At 39.8% G+C, this 19,362-nt stretch overlaps 1 protein-coding gene across 2 annotated transcripts; it reads right to left on the bottom strand.

Annotated features, from left to right (window-relative positions):
* Nucleotides 1–2,377: 2,377 nt before the first annotated feature.
* Nucleotides 2,378–16,775, bottom strand: tamm41 (TAM41 mitochondrial translocator assembly and maintenance homolog). 2 transcript variants are annotated; one of them, XM_067999111.1, is made up of 8 exons: nucleotides 16,424–16,775; nucleotides 11,957–12,139; nucleotides 10,568–10,660; nucleotides 7,041–7,191; nucleotides 6,314–6,459; nucleotides 6,043–6,208; nucleotides 3,104–3,166; nucleotides 2,378–2,978 (listed from the first exon to the last, which is right to left on the bottom strand). In XM_067999111.1, exons 1-8 carry the CDS (start codon nucleotides 16,556–16,558, stop codon nucleotides 2,902–2,904), a joined length of 1,014 nt encoding a protein of 337 aa, XP_067855212.1. In that variant the 5' UTR covers nucleotides 16,559–16,775; the 3' UTR covers nucleotides 2,378–2,901. The 2 variants fall into 2 exon arrangements, with proteins under 2 accessions (XP_067855212.1, XP_067855213.1); XM_067999112.1 differs by lacking the exons at nucleotides 2,378–2,978; nucleotides 3,104–3,166 and adding an exon at nucleotides 4,094–4,236.
* Between the last annotated feature and the right edge of the window lie 2,587 nt (nucleotides 16,776–19,362).

A 19,362-nucleotide genomic window follows, 5' to 3' on the forward strand; every position in this document is an offset into this window, starting at 1 on the left:
GCTGCAATTGTACAGGACTTTGGTGAGATCACCCTGGAGTTGTGTGTGGAGTTTTGGTCTCCTTACCTAAGGAAGGAGTATACTTGCCTTAGAGGCAGTGCAAAGAAGGTTCACTAGATTCCTGGGATGAGAGGGTTGTCCTATGAGGAGAGCAAGTAGAATGGGCCTATACTCTCGAGTTTAGAAGAATGAGAGGTGATCTCATTGAAACATAAGATTCTATGAGGGCTTGACAGGGTAAATGCTAAGAAACTGTTTCCCCTGGCTGGAGAGTCTAGATCTAGGGGGCATAGTCTCAGGATAAGGAGTCAACCATTTAGGATTAAGATGAAGAAGAATTTCTTCACTCAGAGGTTTGTGAATCTTTGAAATTCCCAACCAGAAGGCTGTGGATGCTTAGTCGTATATTCAAGATTAAGATCGATAGATTTTTGGACTCTTATGGAATCAAGAGATATGGGGATTGGGTGGGAAAGTGGAGTTGAGATCGAAGACCCACCATGATCTTATTAAATGGCGGTGCAGGCTTAAGGGGCCGTATGGCCTGCTGCTGCTCATGTTCTTATTTTTTTAATCATTATGGCCCTTGCAATGTTTGGCAGCTTTTTAATAGTCATTACAAAGCCAAACAAACCAAAAAGGTAAATTGATTGTGAAACCACGTAAAGTATAACATGCCAGCAGTTTATTTTAATGGTTTTACAGGCACCAAATCCAATTAAGCCTAGCCTTCGGGCCATCTGAATCCCCATTTCCAATGTAAATGTGCATTGCTGTAAATGATGTAACCATTTAAAGTATGCAATATTATATTGTACAATTTTAAGAGTACCAGTAGAACCTGGGATTCCCAAAACGCTGGTAAAAATCTCAAAAAATGGATTTAACTTGAGCGCATTTAATATATTTGCCGCTGCTGAGCTATTTGGCTATCACTTACCAACACTGCCACCAACAGGAATCTAGTGGTGTATGTTCAACTGAAAATCACTGTCAAATAATGGCTTGGACATGATACCAAAATTTAAAAACAGTAACTTATTAAAATATTGCCATCTATAATAATTAATTTTGACCAACGAATAAGTATCCTCTGGAAGTGGGGGGGGGGGGGGGGTGGGTGGTGGGTGGAAGGGAAGGAAAGAAAAGTAATTTAAGCAACAACTATTTGGGGATAAAGTGGCTCCAGGATGACAATCTGCTGATTGAAGGCAGTAAACGAATCACCCAATAATCCGATAACTCAGCAGGTAGGTCAGCAGATCGCCACGGCACTGTAAAGGATTAACCAACCAGGTTGGCTCTTTTTGGTGCCTGGCAGTGTAGTCATGTTATTGGAAACTGGGATCCTTCCCACTGAGGTCCAGATAATCCTGTAAGCCTAACGACAAGGGTGGTCCTGGCTGAACAAAGGGAAGTAAAACTTAGTGTAATATGCTTGATTTACCTAGTTAAATTCCAGCAGTACCCTTGCATATATACTTGGGGGTCCCTGAGGCTTGGTTTTTGCCATCCTGCAGCTAAGCTCTCTGGACTTGGGTGAGGGCATTGTGTCCTTATGGCAAAAGAACATACACTCCATTATCAGGTCAACAGACATTCGAACAGCGTTTCAGTAACTTGGGTTGGAGACTTTGATATGGTGACGGCCTTCTACATGTATTTGACAACTGACTGACAAAAATTAATTTGAACAATGCTGTATTCATAGTCTTTGTAAGCACGAAACTGCTGCTACCAACTATAAAAGGGTTGCAGTAAACACAGTATCGAGTATAATTCAATGCATTTCAAATTTTCTTTTCCATCAAATAGATTAACTAGTAAAGCTAGGTAGACCTAGGTTTAATTCAAAAAGCACCACCTGTTAAAATGAATCATTCTATTGTGGAATGGTGAACAAGGCAACTGAAAGCCAAATCAATCTAAATAAATACAAGAGCATTAAACTGCTGCATTTGCCTAGCAAAAGGTTTCAGTTTCAAGTACCTCAATGATAACTATTGCTATACAACCCTTTTGTGATCTTCTCCAGCACCTGTTTTGCTAAATTAACTAGTGCCTCAATAATAGATAGCTGTATGACTCCACCTCCCCTCCCCCATAGTTCAGTATGTAAATTCACCACATGGTGTGGTACCGAGCAGACTGACAGGAAAGGTCCTGGTTTGATCTCTGATCCCTGCTCATTTTCCCCTCCCTACTAAAACAAGAACAATTATGTCTAAACTAAGCAGAAAATAAAAGTATCTAATTAAACGAGAAATAGCATTGATAGGGAACTCACTAATGGAAATAATTAAAAACTTATTTGAGTGATTCAGAGATACAAATTCCATAAAACCAAGCAAACAAATCACATGACCTGAAGCCTCACTGATGTCACCATTTTGTTTAATGGGTGTGACCTATAGAAGATTAAATACAATTACGTGATCTGAATAAAGGTCTCCTATTGGTTGAGTTCACAGTTGTAAATATTACAGTAACTGTAGCATAGGTGCCTCATTTGGATCTGTACAGATCAGGACAGTTTCCATGATGATTGGATCCTAATTAACCCATTGATTACTAAACATTTTCTGCTTGCAAAGTTTGTACATTTACAAAGATGTTCCATAAAATTGTAATACTGAATACTGCATATCATAAATAGTACATTTTTATGTTCATGAAATATTTACCAGTGAAATTCTTGTGAAAAGAAATATGTTTATTAATACCACTGCAATGCTGAAGAATTAACCTCCAGTCCTTACAAAGATGATGCAAACATATTAATACACAAATATTTTTTATAAAGTATCCCGATCACCGATGAAAAACTCAAATAGATTATGTGCTTCATAAAAAAAATAAAGTCTTTTTCAAATCTAGTTTAAATAATGGATAGTAAAAACTTTAGGAAGATTTTCTTCTCCATCCTCTCCACATTTTATGTAGCTTCTTCATGCTGTAGGCAACTGTTTTTTTCATACCTAAATACACATGAAACATTACATGAACGTCTGAAAATCTTAACAAGACTCTAAATTGCCAGTAGTACTTCAACTGAGTGCACTCAATACTTTACAGTGTACAATTATTTACAGAGAAAACTTACCAGCAGTAAGAATTCCTTTTGCACTTTGGGTCATACTGGATGATTTCACTATACCAGCTACACCTAGCAATTGGGGGAAAAACATTTTTTTTTAGCATTTATTATGTATGTGTCAATTTTAAAAAAAATAAGTCCCAGCTTTTTTAAAAAAATGTTATTCTTTGCAGTTCGGTTTGAAATTTGAAACTATAGCTTGGAAAAGATAATGCATATAAATTAATTGGCCCTGGAGTGCCAGTTTCAAGTCTAGGGGTGCAGTCCTGTCAGTATTCAATTTGGGACAGATGGGTAATTCCTGCAACTGTCCTCCAGCTATTTTTTATTGCTTCTCTCTCAATTTTTGCACTCAGTCACAAAGTTTTTTTTTTCTAAGTTACTACTAAACAAAAACAGCAGAACCTAGACTTCTATAGTAACTCAAAAGTGCAGCCATTGACATGACCCAAGTTAACGGATTTGAAATTTAGAATTCCTTCACTATACTGAACTTGATCACTTGCAGAAAATTGATGGAGGGATGGACACACACAGCTGGTGTATTCTGTTTTTAGGAACATTGTAAGTTACAGATTTATTTATTTAGAAGATAACATGAACAATTTAAGTTATCTAAAAAAGTTTCAGGGTAAACTAACAAGGAGGGGGGAGCTCAAATTGGACCTCATTTTGCCCATGATTATCTCGAGTGCGAAACGGGGGCAAAAATGGTCCAATATGAAGGGCTGTATAGCATGCCCCAAGGGCGCCTGATATACATTTGACACCATATTGGCTTGGACAATATTCAGGCATTCCTAGCGGCCACCTTAAACAGGCGTTAGGCCTCTTGTACATGTTAATTAGGGGCCTAATGCCTGTTTAAGGACCCCGCTCTGACATTAATCAGAAACTGAGTGGAGCATGCACTAGCATGCTTTGCTCAGTTTTTCTGGTTCCTTAAAGGGGAGGCCACCAACTTAAAATAAGTCTTTTCTTTTTAAACTTACTTTAATGTGCAGCCAGGAGGATCAGGAGTTACAGCTGGCCCAAATTGATCCAGGGGAAACCAGCAAGCTGCCTCAGGAGACCCGCAAGTTTCCAGGAAATTTTGGGCTAATGAAACTTCAACCTCCATGTGTTTAAACTGCAAACGCCTGTAAAGCATGCAACATTTCCTGTCAAAGTTCAATGCATGTCACCCTTAAAGGTATGTGGTAATAACACATTACTCACTGGTGAAACTAAATCAGGATGTCTAAAATCTGCATATTAGCACACAGTGAAACTCACAATAGTCATTTACAGTATATGTTGAATATTCCAGACATAGTGAACCCTTTTGAATAGATGTAATTACTGCCTTTTACTGACATCAGACATTCAAGATTCACAACACATGCACACCGTGATGTAAAAACAAACCACTGAAACTTTAAATTTTTAAAAAAATTCTCACTCAAGTATTGAATTCCACGATGGGATCTGTTAATGTAGATGAGTCAAGTTACAATCTGAATTTACAAATTAGCTTTATCATTGGACTGCTTTTATAAAGATTGTTTGAACAGATATAGAGGAAAATGCTTTGGAAGGAAACACAACAGTACTAAATAGATAAGCTCAGAAGTTTACATCCCTGCTTCTAGCTTGGCTAAAACTGGAGTGAAGAAAACAGTTTATAAAATGACAGTCAAGAAATAGAAGAACCAGCACATTTTTGAGTGTATTTGATTTTAATATTGAAACCCCTCTAATTTTTTTAAATAATCAGAACATGCACTCTCTTTGGGTGAAGTTCAGTGTGTTTTTGATCAGGGATACTTCCAGGGTGAAATGTTTCGCAAGACATTTTGCCAAGTTTTTATTAATAGATGAGGACATTATCAGTAATGCAATGATGTCTTTACACCACTAATTTTGTCTCATATTATACGTTATTAAATTTGAATTTAAGTATACCAAAAAGCCCCACATCATTAAAGTTTGACTGCAGCAAATCAAATTTCAACCGCAGCACAAATCTTTTCGGTAGCCATGTTTTTGGAGCAAGTCATTGGGAAGATTTCATTTTAGACATACTCTATTCCTCAATGAGATAATAGTCCTTTGGCTGGGTTGATTTAAAGAATGCTTTTAGGTAGAGTCAGCACTGCTACTATGATTTATTTTTTCCTATTTTGTGAGTGATGAGCTGGAATCTGCTGTCAGTGACATGGATGAGATTTTGAATTCGAAGTATGGAGGATTACGAGCATAAACTTGAATACTGGCATTCCATGCAACCCATTTTCTGGAACACAACCTTGTTGAAAATGAAAACTTGGTGAAATAGTATACTTGGTTTAAAGTATTAGAGATTAGAGACTAGACTTTTTTCAGCAAAGCTAAGGCAGGTGGGGACAGAAAAGTGCTCAGGGAAAGTGTTCCACTGCGTCGCTGTCTTTGTACCTTCCCCATTTTCTCGTGTCCAATGATATGTAAATTGGGAAAACACAGTCCCGGCATATTTCTTGCGATTCGCATCTTTGAATGTGGACCAGAGGATGTGTGTTATGCGAGATGCCTGTGCCTTCTCCTGAATGTTTTTCTCCCCCCATCAGCCTGTGCAAATGCTCATGCAGTGTGTTCTTGCACAGACTAAAGGAGGCTCCATCAGAATAATCCTGCTCTTCCAAATATGCAACCCATTAACCCAGGGAAAGGGCGGGGGGAGAAGGCAGGGGTGTCGAAGGTCCAGGCCTAGATGTTCAGCATTGGGCAATGTATTGCAGATGCAGAATAGATCCAGATGCAGTGTCTTTTTTTCCCTCTCTGAACGGAATTCAGAATTAGAATTTATACTCCTCAAACCTTCAGAATTTTAAGAGTGCAAACTATCAAATATCACTGCAACTTTGCAGTGAAAGTTCTACAAGTCCTGTATAAGTTATTAACTAAAATGTCAAATATATAGCACTTACTTTGCTGGATTAGTAATCCACAGTCTGGGTCCTGGGCTACTTGAAGCAAGATCTCCTCTACATCTCTATTTTTCCCTGGTTGGTCTACCAAACGAGTTATCTCTTGTTGAAGAGTTTTGGGCAAAGCCATCAATTGACTGAATTGACCTTCTGGGCTTTTATCAAGCTTAAAAATGAATACCATCAATTAGCATTGTTCAATAATAGGAATTACATTAACTAATACATGCAATATTCCATCCAAACTTCATTGCAAACTGAAGCTCCATACCTCTAGTTTACCCAGCTGCTGCTTGTAGACCACTTGAGGGCACTCCTGTAAAATGTTATTGTACAGTCTTTGGAAATTTTCCATGTTTGCACTGACGATATTCATTACTTTTGATCGATCTTCCCCTATCATCATTCTAAAGTCACCTAATTAAAAAGAAAATGAATTCTATGACAGTTTTCACACCAATTCAAGCTTCTAGTGTCTTAGCACCTCTACTGAAGTGGCTTGTTTTTGTGATCACAATATTAAAGCAACAGCAACTTGCATTTATACAACACCTCTAATTAAAATATTTAAAAAAAAACCCCAGGTGCTTCACGGACATTGCGCCAGGAAGAGAGATTAGGAGGGGTGACCGAAAGCTTGATCGAAGGGAGGAGTTTTGAAGCTTTTAAAAAGAGAGAGAGAAGCAGAAAGGTTGGTGGGAGGAGTTCCACAGAACTAGCTCCGTCACCAATGGTGGGGCAAAGGGAGGGGGTGGGGCAAAGGGAAGGGGAGTGTCAGAGGAATGCAGCATTTGGGAAGGTATATGGGGCTGCAAGGGATTGCAGAGAAAGGGTGGGACAAGGCCATAAAGGGGGTTATAAATGAAAACAAGGGATTCAGCTAACATGAGTGAATGCAATGGGTGCACACAGAAAATGAGTTTGGATTTTCAATTTCTATTCAGTTAATTGAAATATTTATCTAAGTGGAGTCAACTGTATTACAAAAACAAACAAACCAGAGTAGGAGAGTCCAGCAATACGAAAATAGAGTTCCTCCTCAGTAAATGATTCTGGCAGCATGAGAAAGGCTGTAATCACTGCACTTTTCAGATTCCTAGCCAGTGCAGCTTGTAATTTGCCATTTTCATTTTGGATTAGTATCTTCACCTGCAAATGAACACAGATTTCAATGATGCTCTGCCAGGGCTTTCAGAGTGTATGAGTACGGAGCATTAATACATGGACCCACTGCTGCACAGAGTAAGATGTGTGTTTTACCCGAGGAGCAAGTCAATCAAGGCAGTTCCTTATTCATACAACTAACTACTGGGAAGCAGAGGCCTGGAAACAATTTACCTAATTGTTCTTTTGTTTGAGCAATATTGCAGGAAGACCTACATAATGCAAAAACAAACTATTTTGAGGCGATTCTAGGCAAAAGACAGCTTATATACTTGGCTCGACCTTAACAGATAAATTTACTATAATTGCATGCAATTCGCCTCTAGTGACCTGTTGAAAAAAATTGGCAAAATTAACCCACAGAAGGTACCCAGGTGTGAGTATGAATTGGAGGCTGGAATGTGAACCAAAGCCCTTTAAATCTGGTTCCAATATTCTTAAAGCTGCTCGGAATAACCTTTTATCCTTTTGGTTTACATTTGAATGGTCTGTGATATACAAGTACAGTATTTGTGGCATATATTTTATTACTCATACAGCAAAAAGGGTCATGCAAATTATACAAATAAAAGAATGGCACCTGATTTCAAGAGCATCAATTCACTAAACTGAAAATAAATAGAGTTAAATAACTCTTAGTATTTAAAGTATAAAGAGTTTATGGCTTTCATTGAGGACATATTAACTATAATAGAACTAATGTTGCCAAGGGCCAGTCACGATAGCCCTAGGACATCACTGCAGGAGTTCCTCAGAGAAGTATCCTCGGCCCAACCATCTTTAACTGCTTCATCAATGACCTTCCCTCCATCGTAAGGACAGTGCTGGAACGGTTTGCTGATGATTCTAGTGTACAGCTTCATTCACAACTCCTTCGATAACGAAGCAGCCCATGCCAGTCTACAGCAGCACCTAGATAACATCCAGACTTGAGGTGCAAAGTGGCAGGTAACATTCGTGCCACATAAGTGCTAGGTAACGAGCATCAAGTGCAAGTCCAGCCATCTCCCCCTAACCTTCAATGGCAGAACCACTACCGAGTCTCCAACCATCAACATCTTAGGGGTCATCACTGACTAGAAACCAAACAATTCAGATCAACACCGTGGCTACAAGTGTAAGATAGAGGCTGGGTACTCTGCAACAAGTGGCACACCTCCTGACCACTGGAAGCCTCTACAAGGCTCAAATCAGAAGTGTGATGGAAGGCTCACCACTCGCCTGGACGGATGCAGCTGCAACAACATTCACAAGTACTACACTATCCATGAGCGCGCAGAAGGACAAGAGCAGCAATGTCATTGGAACATCACACATATGTCATATAGCATCCTGATTTGGCCATACGTCATCACTGGGTCAATACACCATTGTGGGAGCACTACCATCAAAAGGCTGCTACAGTCCAAGGAGAAGACCCACTACCATCTTCTCGGGGCAACTTGGGAATCGGCTATAGTTGCGACCTTTCCAGCGTCGCCCACATCCCAAGAACATTTTAAAAAATTGTCAGCAATTGCAGACATTCCATATTTAATGTAAATGAAATATTCTGCATCAAAATTAACACTTATTTATACAACGTAGTTAGATAAGTATCTACCAAAGAGCTTCAAATGAAACAGGTGATTATTCATTTAACCTGTAGAGTATCAGTACGTAAATATGAAAAGTTTACATAATACTTTTCGCTGGGGAATATGTTACCTTGGTAACACCAAGTTCTCTTGATCCAATTATTTTTAGCATTGTATCAACCAAGCTTGAAAGAAATGTTTTGAGTTTTAAAGCTCTATTTTCTCAACAATTAATTTTAAGGAAGTAAGTAGTACTCAGCAAATAGCCTCTATAAAACTCACTTTTATTTGAGTTGTTCAGTCAAGCTTATCAACTTGTGATGATTGCACTGCTCATGAACCAGAACCAAATAGTGTACATTTTTCATTTTAATGTATGAGGTACAGGTTGAACCCTATTTTAACTCTACTAATAACGTACTTAGGTATTCAATCACATAGCCTAAAATTGAATTCCCAATCTTGAGCATCATTTGAAAAAGATTGGTTTCAAATCACTAGGTAAACTAGCAGAAGCAGGTGATAGTGAGGAATAGGCACTGGTGGGATTTAACTTTGCTCATCAGAAGTGATTGTGATTTAGTCAGAGCAACACTGAAATATTTGGGTGGTCTGCATTGTAGATAATCACACCCTCCTATCCTGAAGTGTGGAAAACAGGACAATTTAGGTTAAAATTATTTTTAAAAAATCAAATTTCCATTGAAATCAATGGAAAGGAAAATCAGGCAGTATCTATAATGACCTGATCCACAATGATATTGCTGGAGTGTAAAACTAAGTTGAAAATTACCCCCATTTAGTCCACAAAAACTTAAGTTTCTTTCAATTTAATCCTCAAATATTTCAACATCATTCATGGAGTATTCACATCACCCATTTGTTTCTTCTTACGTGAAGTTCTTTACGTTTGTCTGCATTAAATTTCATCTGCCATTGTTCTATCCACTTACATATTTTGTCACACACATTCTCTAGTTCCTGAGCTGTGTCCAACAGTAAGGGTCCCAACGCAGATCCCTGAGGCGTCCCACTCAGCACTCTTTCACCTAACAAGTACCCAGGCGCTTCTAGACCGTCAGCCAATTTCTTCTCCTTTCCCAAGTTTTACATTTAATCTCCGCTGCTTCAAGCTTATACAATAGCCTTTCATATAAAATAATTGTGTACAATACTTTTTGGAAGTCAAGGTGTACCATGTTGTAGGGCTTACAGTCTACTAGGGATGTCACTGCCTCAAAAATATAAATCAAGGAAGTCGGTCAGTTTTAATCCCTCCCCCCCCCAGAATCCATGTTGGCTGCTTTTATTGGTTTTTTCAAGCAGGTAATTCTCACATTTACTGCTGATAATCAGTTCAATTATTTTACCAGTATTAACAATGATATTGGGGCTGTAGCTACCCTTTGGAAAACATGCACCACTTTAGCCCATTTCGAAGCTAACAAGTCCCCCTAATTTTTGACTCAATCATAATGACCTTCAAAGACTCATGAAGCTCAACCATTGTCTCTCTTGATAATTGGGGATCAATACAGTCTGTCCCTGGAGATTTATTTGATTTGAGCCCTTTTAGCCTGTTTTGTACAGACTGACAAGTGGTGGCACTGAATGAAGTCACCAAAACAACTTCAAGAATGCCACTAAAAGGAGGAACCAATAATAAAATGACAAACGGTCTGTCCAAACTAAATATCAGCATCCAATAAATTATCAAATGACATTTCAACACAACACTCCAACCAGGTTCTGGGCTCAAAGCAGCTATAGCTAACATAACTCACAGGTTTGTGCAGTCTTCCAGCAATGTATAAATTCTTCCAATGAAGAAGGTCTTCAATCAGAGTTCCTGTACTGATAACACCATATTTGATTATCTGAAAAAAAAGTATTTCATGATAATTCTAGCAGGTTATTCACATATACTGATCTTAGTCATCATAGTTCCTTGTTACATTAGGTTCCTACAGTTGCTACAGTTACTGTACCTTTTAAACTGATGTTGAAAATACTGTGCTTATGTCAGATATTGAGATGTTGGGAATTCATTAATATATTTTGTTTTAATGGCCTTTAAAATGGCTGCCATGTTACAATGAGAAATATATCTCCTCAGCTTGTAGTTTCTGCAAGTGAGAATTTTGCTGTGATAATCTCTTCTGCAATGGCAAATGCTGATAATAGTATCCGAATGAAATACAATTTAAGGAGACAGCATTTGTTTCTCTTCATTGATCTAAATAGATTCAACCCTCTAGTATATCTTATATAGTGATTTGATTTGGCAAAGCTCCATATAAATTTATTATAATTTTATTAGTTGAAGTAGTTTTCAATTTTGTGGATAAAACAAACAGACATTCTAAAAGAAAAGAAATTTAGAACCTAATTATAATGGCAGCCTCATCGCACAGCATGTTCAATCATCAGCATGTTTTTCTGTCAAATGGGGCAAAGGGGGTAATTGATATTGGTATAAGAAATTCAAACAGCAACAGAAAATACTGTATTCATAAATTTCTTTTAAAAAGCATCTCTTATTAATTGAGAAGCTAAATGGTATGTCAAACATGTATTTCCTGTATCTCACTTGGAAATGTCACTATGCAAATTCCTTTAAAAAATAAGATAGCATAAAAAAGCAAAGGTTGGCATTTGGAGTGTATAAAGATTCCCAGCAGTTGAAAATACCTTAATAGACACAGCAGCTAGAATGTTTGTAACCCCATAATTACCAATCAGAATTTTAAAAAAGCGAAACCAACTCAGGGTTCTGACTTGCTTCTTGAAGTGGAATTAAATGATAACCTCATCCACTGTTTACTTAACAGCATAGACTTTGTGGCTTAAAGTGGCCATGCATTATATGGCACAACACTTCTGTATTTATAACACAGCATATCATCCATGATGAGATGAGATTTTTATATATATATATATACATGAATATTTATATCCACTTTTTTTGCAGATTCATAGAAAAATGCCAAACAATATTTTCTACAGTTAAAGTGCTTTATTGACATGTGTAGCACAACCCTTGATGCAATACAAATGGATAAAATGCTTCTCACCGCATGTTTCCAAATGTATGCACTTTACCATCAAGACTAGATACATTTAGTTCCTGTGGTTAACAATACAAAGCTACATTTCATGTTGAGCTTACTTACCCTGTCATCACATGGTACTAACGTATTGTAATATATTCCAGCTCCATAATTATTCTGTATTTTACTAACATGCTTTGGTCCAAAAAATCTCAAAAATGAATAATGCCGTGGGTTTTTCATGATATTCATTGTATGCCAAGTCACAGGATCATCCACAGCAAAGACAAAATCCAACATATTGTTCTAAAGATGGAAAAGTGAACAACATATTTAGGTAAGAAACAAGTAAATCTTATGAGTAAACAATTTACATTATTTTATTCATAATTAAAAAGCATTGCCAATGGAAAAAGTAATAAGTTAGCCCATCATTAAAGGAGCAGAAGAAACTCTGCTATTACGCCAAAAGGTATCAGGGTCAAATATTCAGACATCAGGGATGTACACTGAACTAGATCGAGCAAGAATGCAGGCTCTATCATACACTGTTATTTTGTTTTTCTCCCATCATTAAACCTTATCATTTGTGAGCTGAATAGCAGAAGGGTGCCTCTTCAGTAAGACAGTTAGTACTTTTGATCTGGGTACTCAAAATACAAATCACAGGAAGCAGCATCCAAGAGAGTGAGGGAATAAGGAGACAGAAAGCAACAGGATGACAAGAGGCACAACAAGAGGCAAAGGTCAAGAAAATAATGAATGAAAATGGCTATGGAAGGAAGACTCGCAGCCAAGAACACCAGCTTTGTTACACTCATTAATTTTAATGATTCTTTTCTGCATCACAACCTGTCCTCAACTGGTCACAACCTGAATCACCTGCAATGGCTTCTCTTCCAGCTCCCACACTGGGAGTCCCCCAAGGATTTATCCTTGGCATCCTATTTCTCATCTACATGCTACCCCTCAGCAACATCATCCGAAAACACACGTCACGTTCCACGTGTATGCTGCTGACACCCAGCTCTACCTCACCAACACCTCTCATGACACCTCCACTGTCTCTGATGTTTCACATTGCTTGTCCGACATTCAGTACTGGATGAGTAAAAATTTCCTTCAACTACATATTGGGAAGACCGAAGCAATTGTCTTTAGTCCCCGCCACAAACTCCGTTCTCTGGCCACTGTCTGAAGCTGAACCAGACCGTTCGCAACCATGGCGTCCTATTTGACCGAGATGAGCTTCCAACCACATATCCTCTCCATCACCAAGACTGCCTACTTCCACCTCCGTAACATCGCCCCTCTCCGCCCCTGACTCAGCTCATCTGCTGCTGAAACCCTCATCCATGCCTCTGTTACCGCTAGTCTTGACTACTCCTGGCCGACCTCCCCTCTTCCACCCTCCAAAAACTTGAGCTCATCCAAAACTTTTCTGCCCGCATCCTAAATCGTTCCAAGTCCAGTTCACCCATCACCCCTGTTCTTACTGACCTACATTGGCTCCCAGTCAGGCAACGCCTTGATTTGAAAATTCTCATCCTGGTTTTCAATTCCCCCCATGGCCTCACTGCTCCCTATCTCTAACCTCCTCCAGCCTTACAACCTTCGAGACCTCTGCGCTCCTCCCATTCTGGCCTCTTGCATATCCCTGATTTCAATTGCTCAACAATTGGCGGCCATGCCTTCAGCTGCCTAGACCCCACGCGCTAAGAATTCCCTCCCTAAACCTATCCTTTCCTTTAAGACACTCCTTAAAATCTACCTCTTTCACCAATCTTTTGGTCACCTGTTCAAATATCTCCATATGTGGCTTGGTGTGATAATGCTTGTGTGAAGCACCTCGAGATGTCTTACTACGTTAAAGGTGCTATATAAATGCAAGTTGTTGTTGTCCTCAGTTTTTCTCTTGTAATCTTAATTATAGCAACAAAGCACTTCAGAATTGGTTAATTTCTATTTGCACAATAATACCTCATAGTAATAACTTAATTATTACTGGTCAAGCTATTAATTGTAGTTGACCATATTTGGATACAAATAACATAAGTGCCCAATTGATCTGAGAGAAAGGGAGCTACCCCAAATTAGTTTTGGTCACATCATTCCAGTGCTGGTGTTTCACAAGGACACCAATGGAACAAGGGGACGATGTTTTTGGTAACATCAAAAAGGCCTCAAATTTGCTCTCCGGGCTGTTTAATGTAATGCATAAATGGGGGCCAACAATAAAACCCTTGGAAGTCTGTACTTCAATTTTTTTTTTAAATGAGACACGATACAAATTCTGTAGCTGAGGGTATTATTGTCATGAAAACTATGGAAAGCAAGTGCCCTCTTTTCTGCAAGAAGATTATTTCACGATGTCAACTGTACTTTTCAGACAATATTTTCTATACAAGTATTAAATACACTGGTTATTAACCCCCAAAATATGTATCATAGTGTCAGGCTCAAACACATCAGCATTGCAGGTGGTACTGCTCAATTGGTTAGCTGTATTTCTGGAGTGGAAACTAGTGAAGTGGATGATGCTCTTCTTAGGTTAGGGCAAAGTAGAGGGCACTTCACTGTGTAGCTCAGAACTGGGTACCTAAAATAGGAAAATATTCCATTCCCTACAACTAATATAGCTTACCTTGATGGATGCACCCTGTACCTCTCTGCTCAAAAAACAGTAGGACAGAGAAGCTGTTTTATAACTTCTCACACAACAGCAAAATGTTTTGGTATATCCTGTAATCTTATCAGCAACTCCTCAGGGTTTGCCCTGCTCCTCAGAACTGTGATAGCAATACCTAAACAATTTTCTTTCCTTTTGACTGTTCAAATTTAGATCAAACTGTATATCCTGGAAGTTAATTAAGTTATAGATTAGCTAACCTGCTGAGAATTGGATACTCAGTTTGGATTAAGAGCTACTGAGCTCAAAAATACCCTGCAACTGTAATCTTGGCAACATACCATTAAGAGACTGCTCTTCCCCTCCCATATTTTAGCAACATTAATACATGTTCTCTCTCTCTGGTCTATCCCCATATGATAGAACCATTAGTAAGTGTCTCTTCCCAACCCATTGTTAGTACCATTAATAAGGGGCTCTCTCTTTCCAGTCCTCCCCACCTCACATTAGCACCATCAGAAAGTGGGGTCTCTCCCACCACATAGGATTGAACTATTAATGAAAGGTCTCACTCTCCCTCCCTCATATGATAGAAACCCTTAATGATACTCTCATCTCCCCTATTAAAAAGGGTCTCTCTCTTCCTCACCTCATGAATCTCTCTCCCTTCTTGTTAGTACCATTAATAAAAGGTTCCTCTCCCACACCATGAGTACCATTAATAAGGGTCTTCTCCCCCAACACCCCCCCCCAAAAGTTGGTGCCATTAATAATGGGTTTCCCCCCCCATATATTACTACCATGGATAACAGTCTCTCTCTCTTTCTCTCTCTGCCACCCCCCCCCCACCATATTAATAAGTCTCTCTCCCCACATGTTAATACCATTAATAAAGGTCTCTCCCCTCATCTTACTACAAATTAATAAAGGTCTCCCTTTAACCCTCTATGTTAATACTATTAATAAAGGGTCTCTCTCCCTGCATATATTAGTACCATTTCACCCCCATATTATTATTAAAAAGTATCTCCTCCCCCCACATTAGTATCATAAAGGTTCTCTCACAATCACACATTAGTACCATTAATATTGGTTTTCACCCCATACCTCCCTATATTCATACAATTAATAAGGGTCTCCCTCATGTTACTACCATCAATAAGGGTATCGCTCTCTCCCCATATGTTACTACCATTAATAAGAGTCTCTCTCCCCTCATATGTTATCATTAATAAAAGGCTTATTTCACCCCATATAAGTACCACTATTAAGGGTTTACCCCATGTTACTACCAATCAATAAGGGTCTCTCCCCTCACATTACTACAACAATTTGCATTTATGTAGCACCTTTAATATAGTAAAACATCCCAAGGCGCTTTACAGGAGCGTAATCAGACAAAAAGTGACACCGAGTCAAAGAAGGAGACACGAGGACAGGTAATCAAAAGCTTGATCAAAGAGGTAGGTTTTAAAGAGCATCTTAATAGGAGGAGAGGTAGAGAGGTTTAGGGAGGGAATTCCAGAGCTTAGGGCCCAGGCAGCTGAAGCCATAAGCCACCAATGGTGGGGTGATGGAAACCAGGGATGCACAAGGGACTGGAATTGGAGGAGCGCTGAGATCTCCGACGATTATAGGGGCTGGAGGAGGGAATAAGACTCATGGAGGGATTTGAACATTAGGATGAGAATTTTAAATTCGAGGTTGGTAGACCAGGAATCAAGCACAGGGGTGAGGGGGTGAACAGGACTGCCTACGGTTAATAAGGGTCTCTCTTCCCCTCCCCCTCCCCCTCCCCCATATTAGCAGCATTGATATTGGTTTTCACCCCATTTTCCCCCTATATTCGTACAATTAATAAGGGTCTCCCGTCATGTTAGTACCATTAATAGTGTCCCTATCTCACTCGCTTCCTCCCTCTTCCTTACCACCATCACCCCGCCCCTTTCTCCCTCACTTACACTCGGGACCGGGTGCCCTGCCTGTCCGAAGAGGCCGGAGCCGTAAGCGAAAGCCAAGCTCAGGTCCCGGGGAAAGTGGGCCAGGATCCTCCGCATCAGCCCACTGTTGCTCTGCAGCACCGGCAGCGACATCATGATGATGATGGCGGCGGCCCTCCAGACTCCAACCTGGAGACTGCGACATAAAGAGCGAACCGCGGCCTAATTGAGTCTGCTCAGTCCCAACGGGACTGCTTCGCAGCGCCTTTCCGATTATAACGATCCAGTACAACCCCCGAAGTAAAGTTACAAACAAGGCCGATTCATGGGATCACAGCGCTTCGCCCCTGCTGCCCTGCGCACAGTTACTGCTCCGCCTGCTGGTGGGAGGAGCAACCTGCAAGTTCCTCGGACTGCACAGGACAAGGAGAGTTGGGGGAAACTTTCTGGGCAGCTTTTTATTACCTGTGGTGTTGTAGACAGGGAGTCAACAATAACAACTCGCATTTTTATAGCGCTTTTAACGTAGTAAAACGACCCAAGGCGCTTCACAGGAATGTTATCAGACAAAATTTGAACATCGAGCCACATAAGACGATATTAGGACAGATGACCAAAAGCTTAGTCAAAGAGGTAGGTTTTAAGGAGTGACTTAAGGGGTGAGAGAGAGGCGGAGAAGGTTTAGGGAAGGAATTCTAGAGCTTAGGGCCTAGGCAGTTGAAGGCACGTGGAGTGCTGAAAATCGGGGCTGCGCAAGAGCCCAGAATTGATGGAGCGCAGAGATCTCGGAGGGTTGTAGGGCTGGAGGACGTCACAGAGATAGGGAGGGGCGAGGCCATGGAGGGATTTGAAAAACAAGGATGAGAATTTTTAAAATATAGGCATTGCCAGACCGAGAGCCAATGCAGGTCAGCGAACAAAGGGGTGATGGGTGAACGGGATTTGGTGCGTGAGGATAAGTGGAACAGAGTTTTGGATGAGCTCAAGTTTATGGAGGGTGCAAGATGGGAGGCCAGCCAGGAGAGCATTGTAATAGTCGAGTCTAGCGGTAACAAAGGCATGAATGAGCAGATGAGCTGAGGCAGGGGCAGGGGCGGAGACGAGTGATGTTAAGGAGGTGGAAGTCGATTGGAACAGGGTTGGAGAGAGGGAGATAGAAGGGGGATGGGGGAATCTTGTCTCACTTGAAACATTAATTTCAAATCTGTGTTCCCAGTTCTGATGAAGGGTTATATTTGAAATATTAACTTAGCTTTCACTTTGAGATGCTTATCTACTGCATTTTTTGTTTTTATATTTGTATTCTCTAGTTCTAGACTAAATATAAACAGTTTAATTCATATTACCGCTCAGCAATTCAAGGACCAGGACTATGTCCCACATCCTCAAAGAAAGCAATTCTCCCCTCATTGGGCTTGGAATTTCCTTGATCCTACTTAAACTGAAATTACAGTGAAATTTACGCCAGTTTTTATGCCAATCTTCACTGACAATCTCATCAACATGCATCAGAACTTAAAAACCGGTATAAACAAGCGTAAACTTGTAAAATCAGTGCAAACAATCGGGGCTAGAGGAAAGTGTGGAACTTTTGCCATATTCCTTCTTTAAGTCCCTCTTTACATGTGAAAATGGAAGTTTGAAGCCATCAAACCTTCATTTATGCAAATTAGGCACAACATGTTTAGAAAAATGCATTGAAAATATAGAAAGATACTCATCCTAATGGATATCCTCCTCTCAGTGAGGAGGAATAAAAAAAGAAACTACTTAAAAAAATCGACTTAAAACACCAGAAATATGACTGGTTTCTGCTGTGCCTAAAATTTTGGGCATAAATTTACAGAATGTTCAGAGCTGGTGCAAATGCAGGAAACTTGCGTTCTCTGGTCTTTTGCATAGGGGTTGAGCTACGTTACTGAACGGCAGATGGTTTCGGTGGAGATTTCACTGAATCAGTGCAAAATATTGAGGAAAGCTGGGCAGAGCAAAAAAAACTGGCATGCCACTTATGCATGGATTTCCTCAAACTTTTGTGCTCAAAATCTCAGCACCATGTCGTACTTATGCCGTTGTTGCACCGAAAAATACGAGGAAATTCGGGGCCATAAGTCTTAATATCATCCTTGTTGCTCTTTGAATCCTTTTGACTCATTAATGTCCATTTTGGAGGGTGCCTAAAATTGCACATTGTAAGTTAGTAATGCACCAATTTTCCCTCTACCCATAAAATTACGTACTTCAGATGGAAAGCTCCCAGCTTACACACCTAAGGATCTCTGAGGGAGCAAAAATGACAACTTTTTGGGTCCATGACCTTGCTGCCTGTCCCTTCAGATACTCTGATCTGAGAGGGGCCAAGTCCAAGGGCACTGCCTGCTTCTTCTGGGTACCCATCCTAATGGCTATCTACTGGCGTACTTGCAGCAAAATGAGACCGGAGGTGCCATTAAAGTCCTCCCACCACATTTACATAGCTGCCCATGCTTCCCCATGTTTCAAGAGCAAGCTCTCCGTGTCCCCCACCCCCCACGGAATCCCCAGGAAATCCCTGGAATGTTTCCCAAGTGCAAAGCAGAGGAAAATCTGCCCTGATACTCTGTATGGGTTTTATTTTACCATTTATCAAATCTTATCCATTTTCTGCAAAAATCAAATGCATGTTAAAATTTATACCAGTGATAAACTTATTGGTTTACAAGTTACAGGGGAGACTATTAAAATGAACAACATTGATTCTCAGTTCCCTCCAAGGAAAATTTATGCAATGCAAGTCACTAATTTTATAGTACTCTTAAAGTGGCATCACCTGTGATCATCTTGTTAGTATAACTTGTTTTCAGTTATACTTAAATGCTCTTGAAATGGATCCTAGTATTTGATCGGCTGTGTTGATAGCAGCATCACATTGACTAGAAAATTTCAGTGAATGATGCATAATCATAACCTTTCTCTTTTCC

This window comes from Heptranchias perlo, chromosome 17, assembly GCF_035084215.1.
Source record: "Heptranchias perlo isolate sHepPer1 chromosome 17, sHepPer1.hap1, whole genome shotgun sequence".
NCBI lineage: Eukaryota > Metazoa > Chordata > Chondrichthyes > Hexanchiformes > Hexanchidae > Heptranchias > Heptranchias perlo.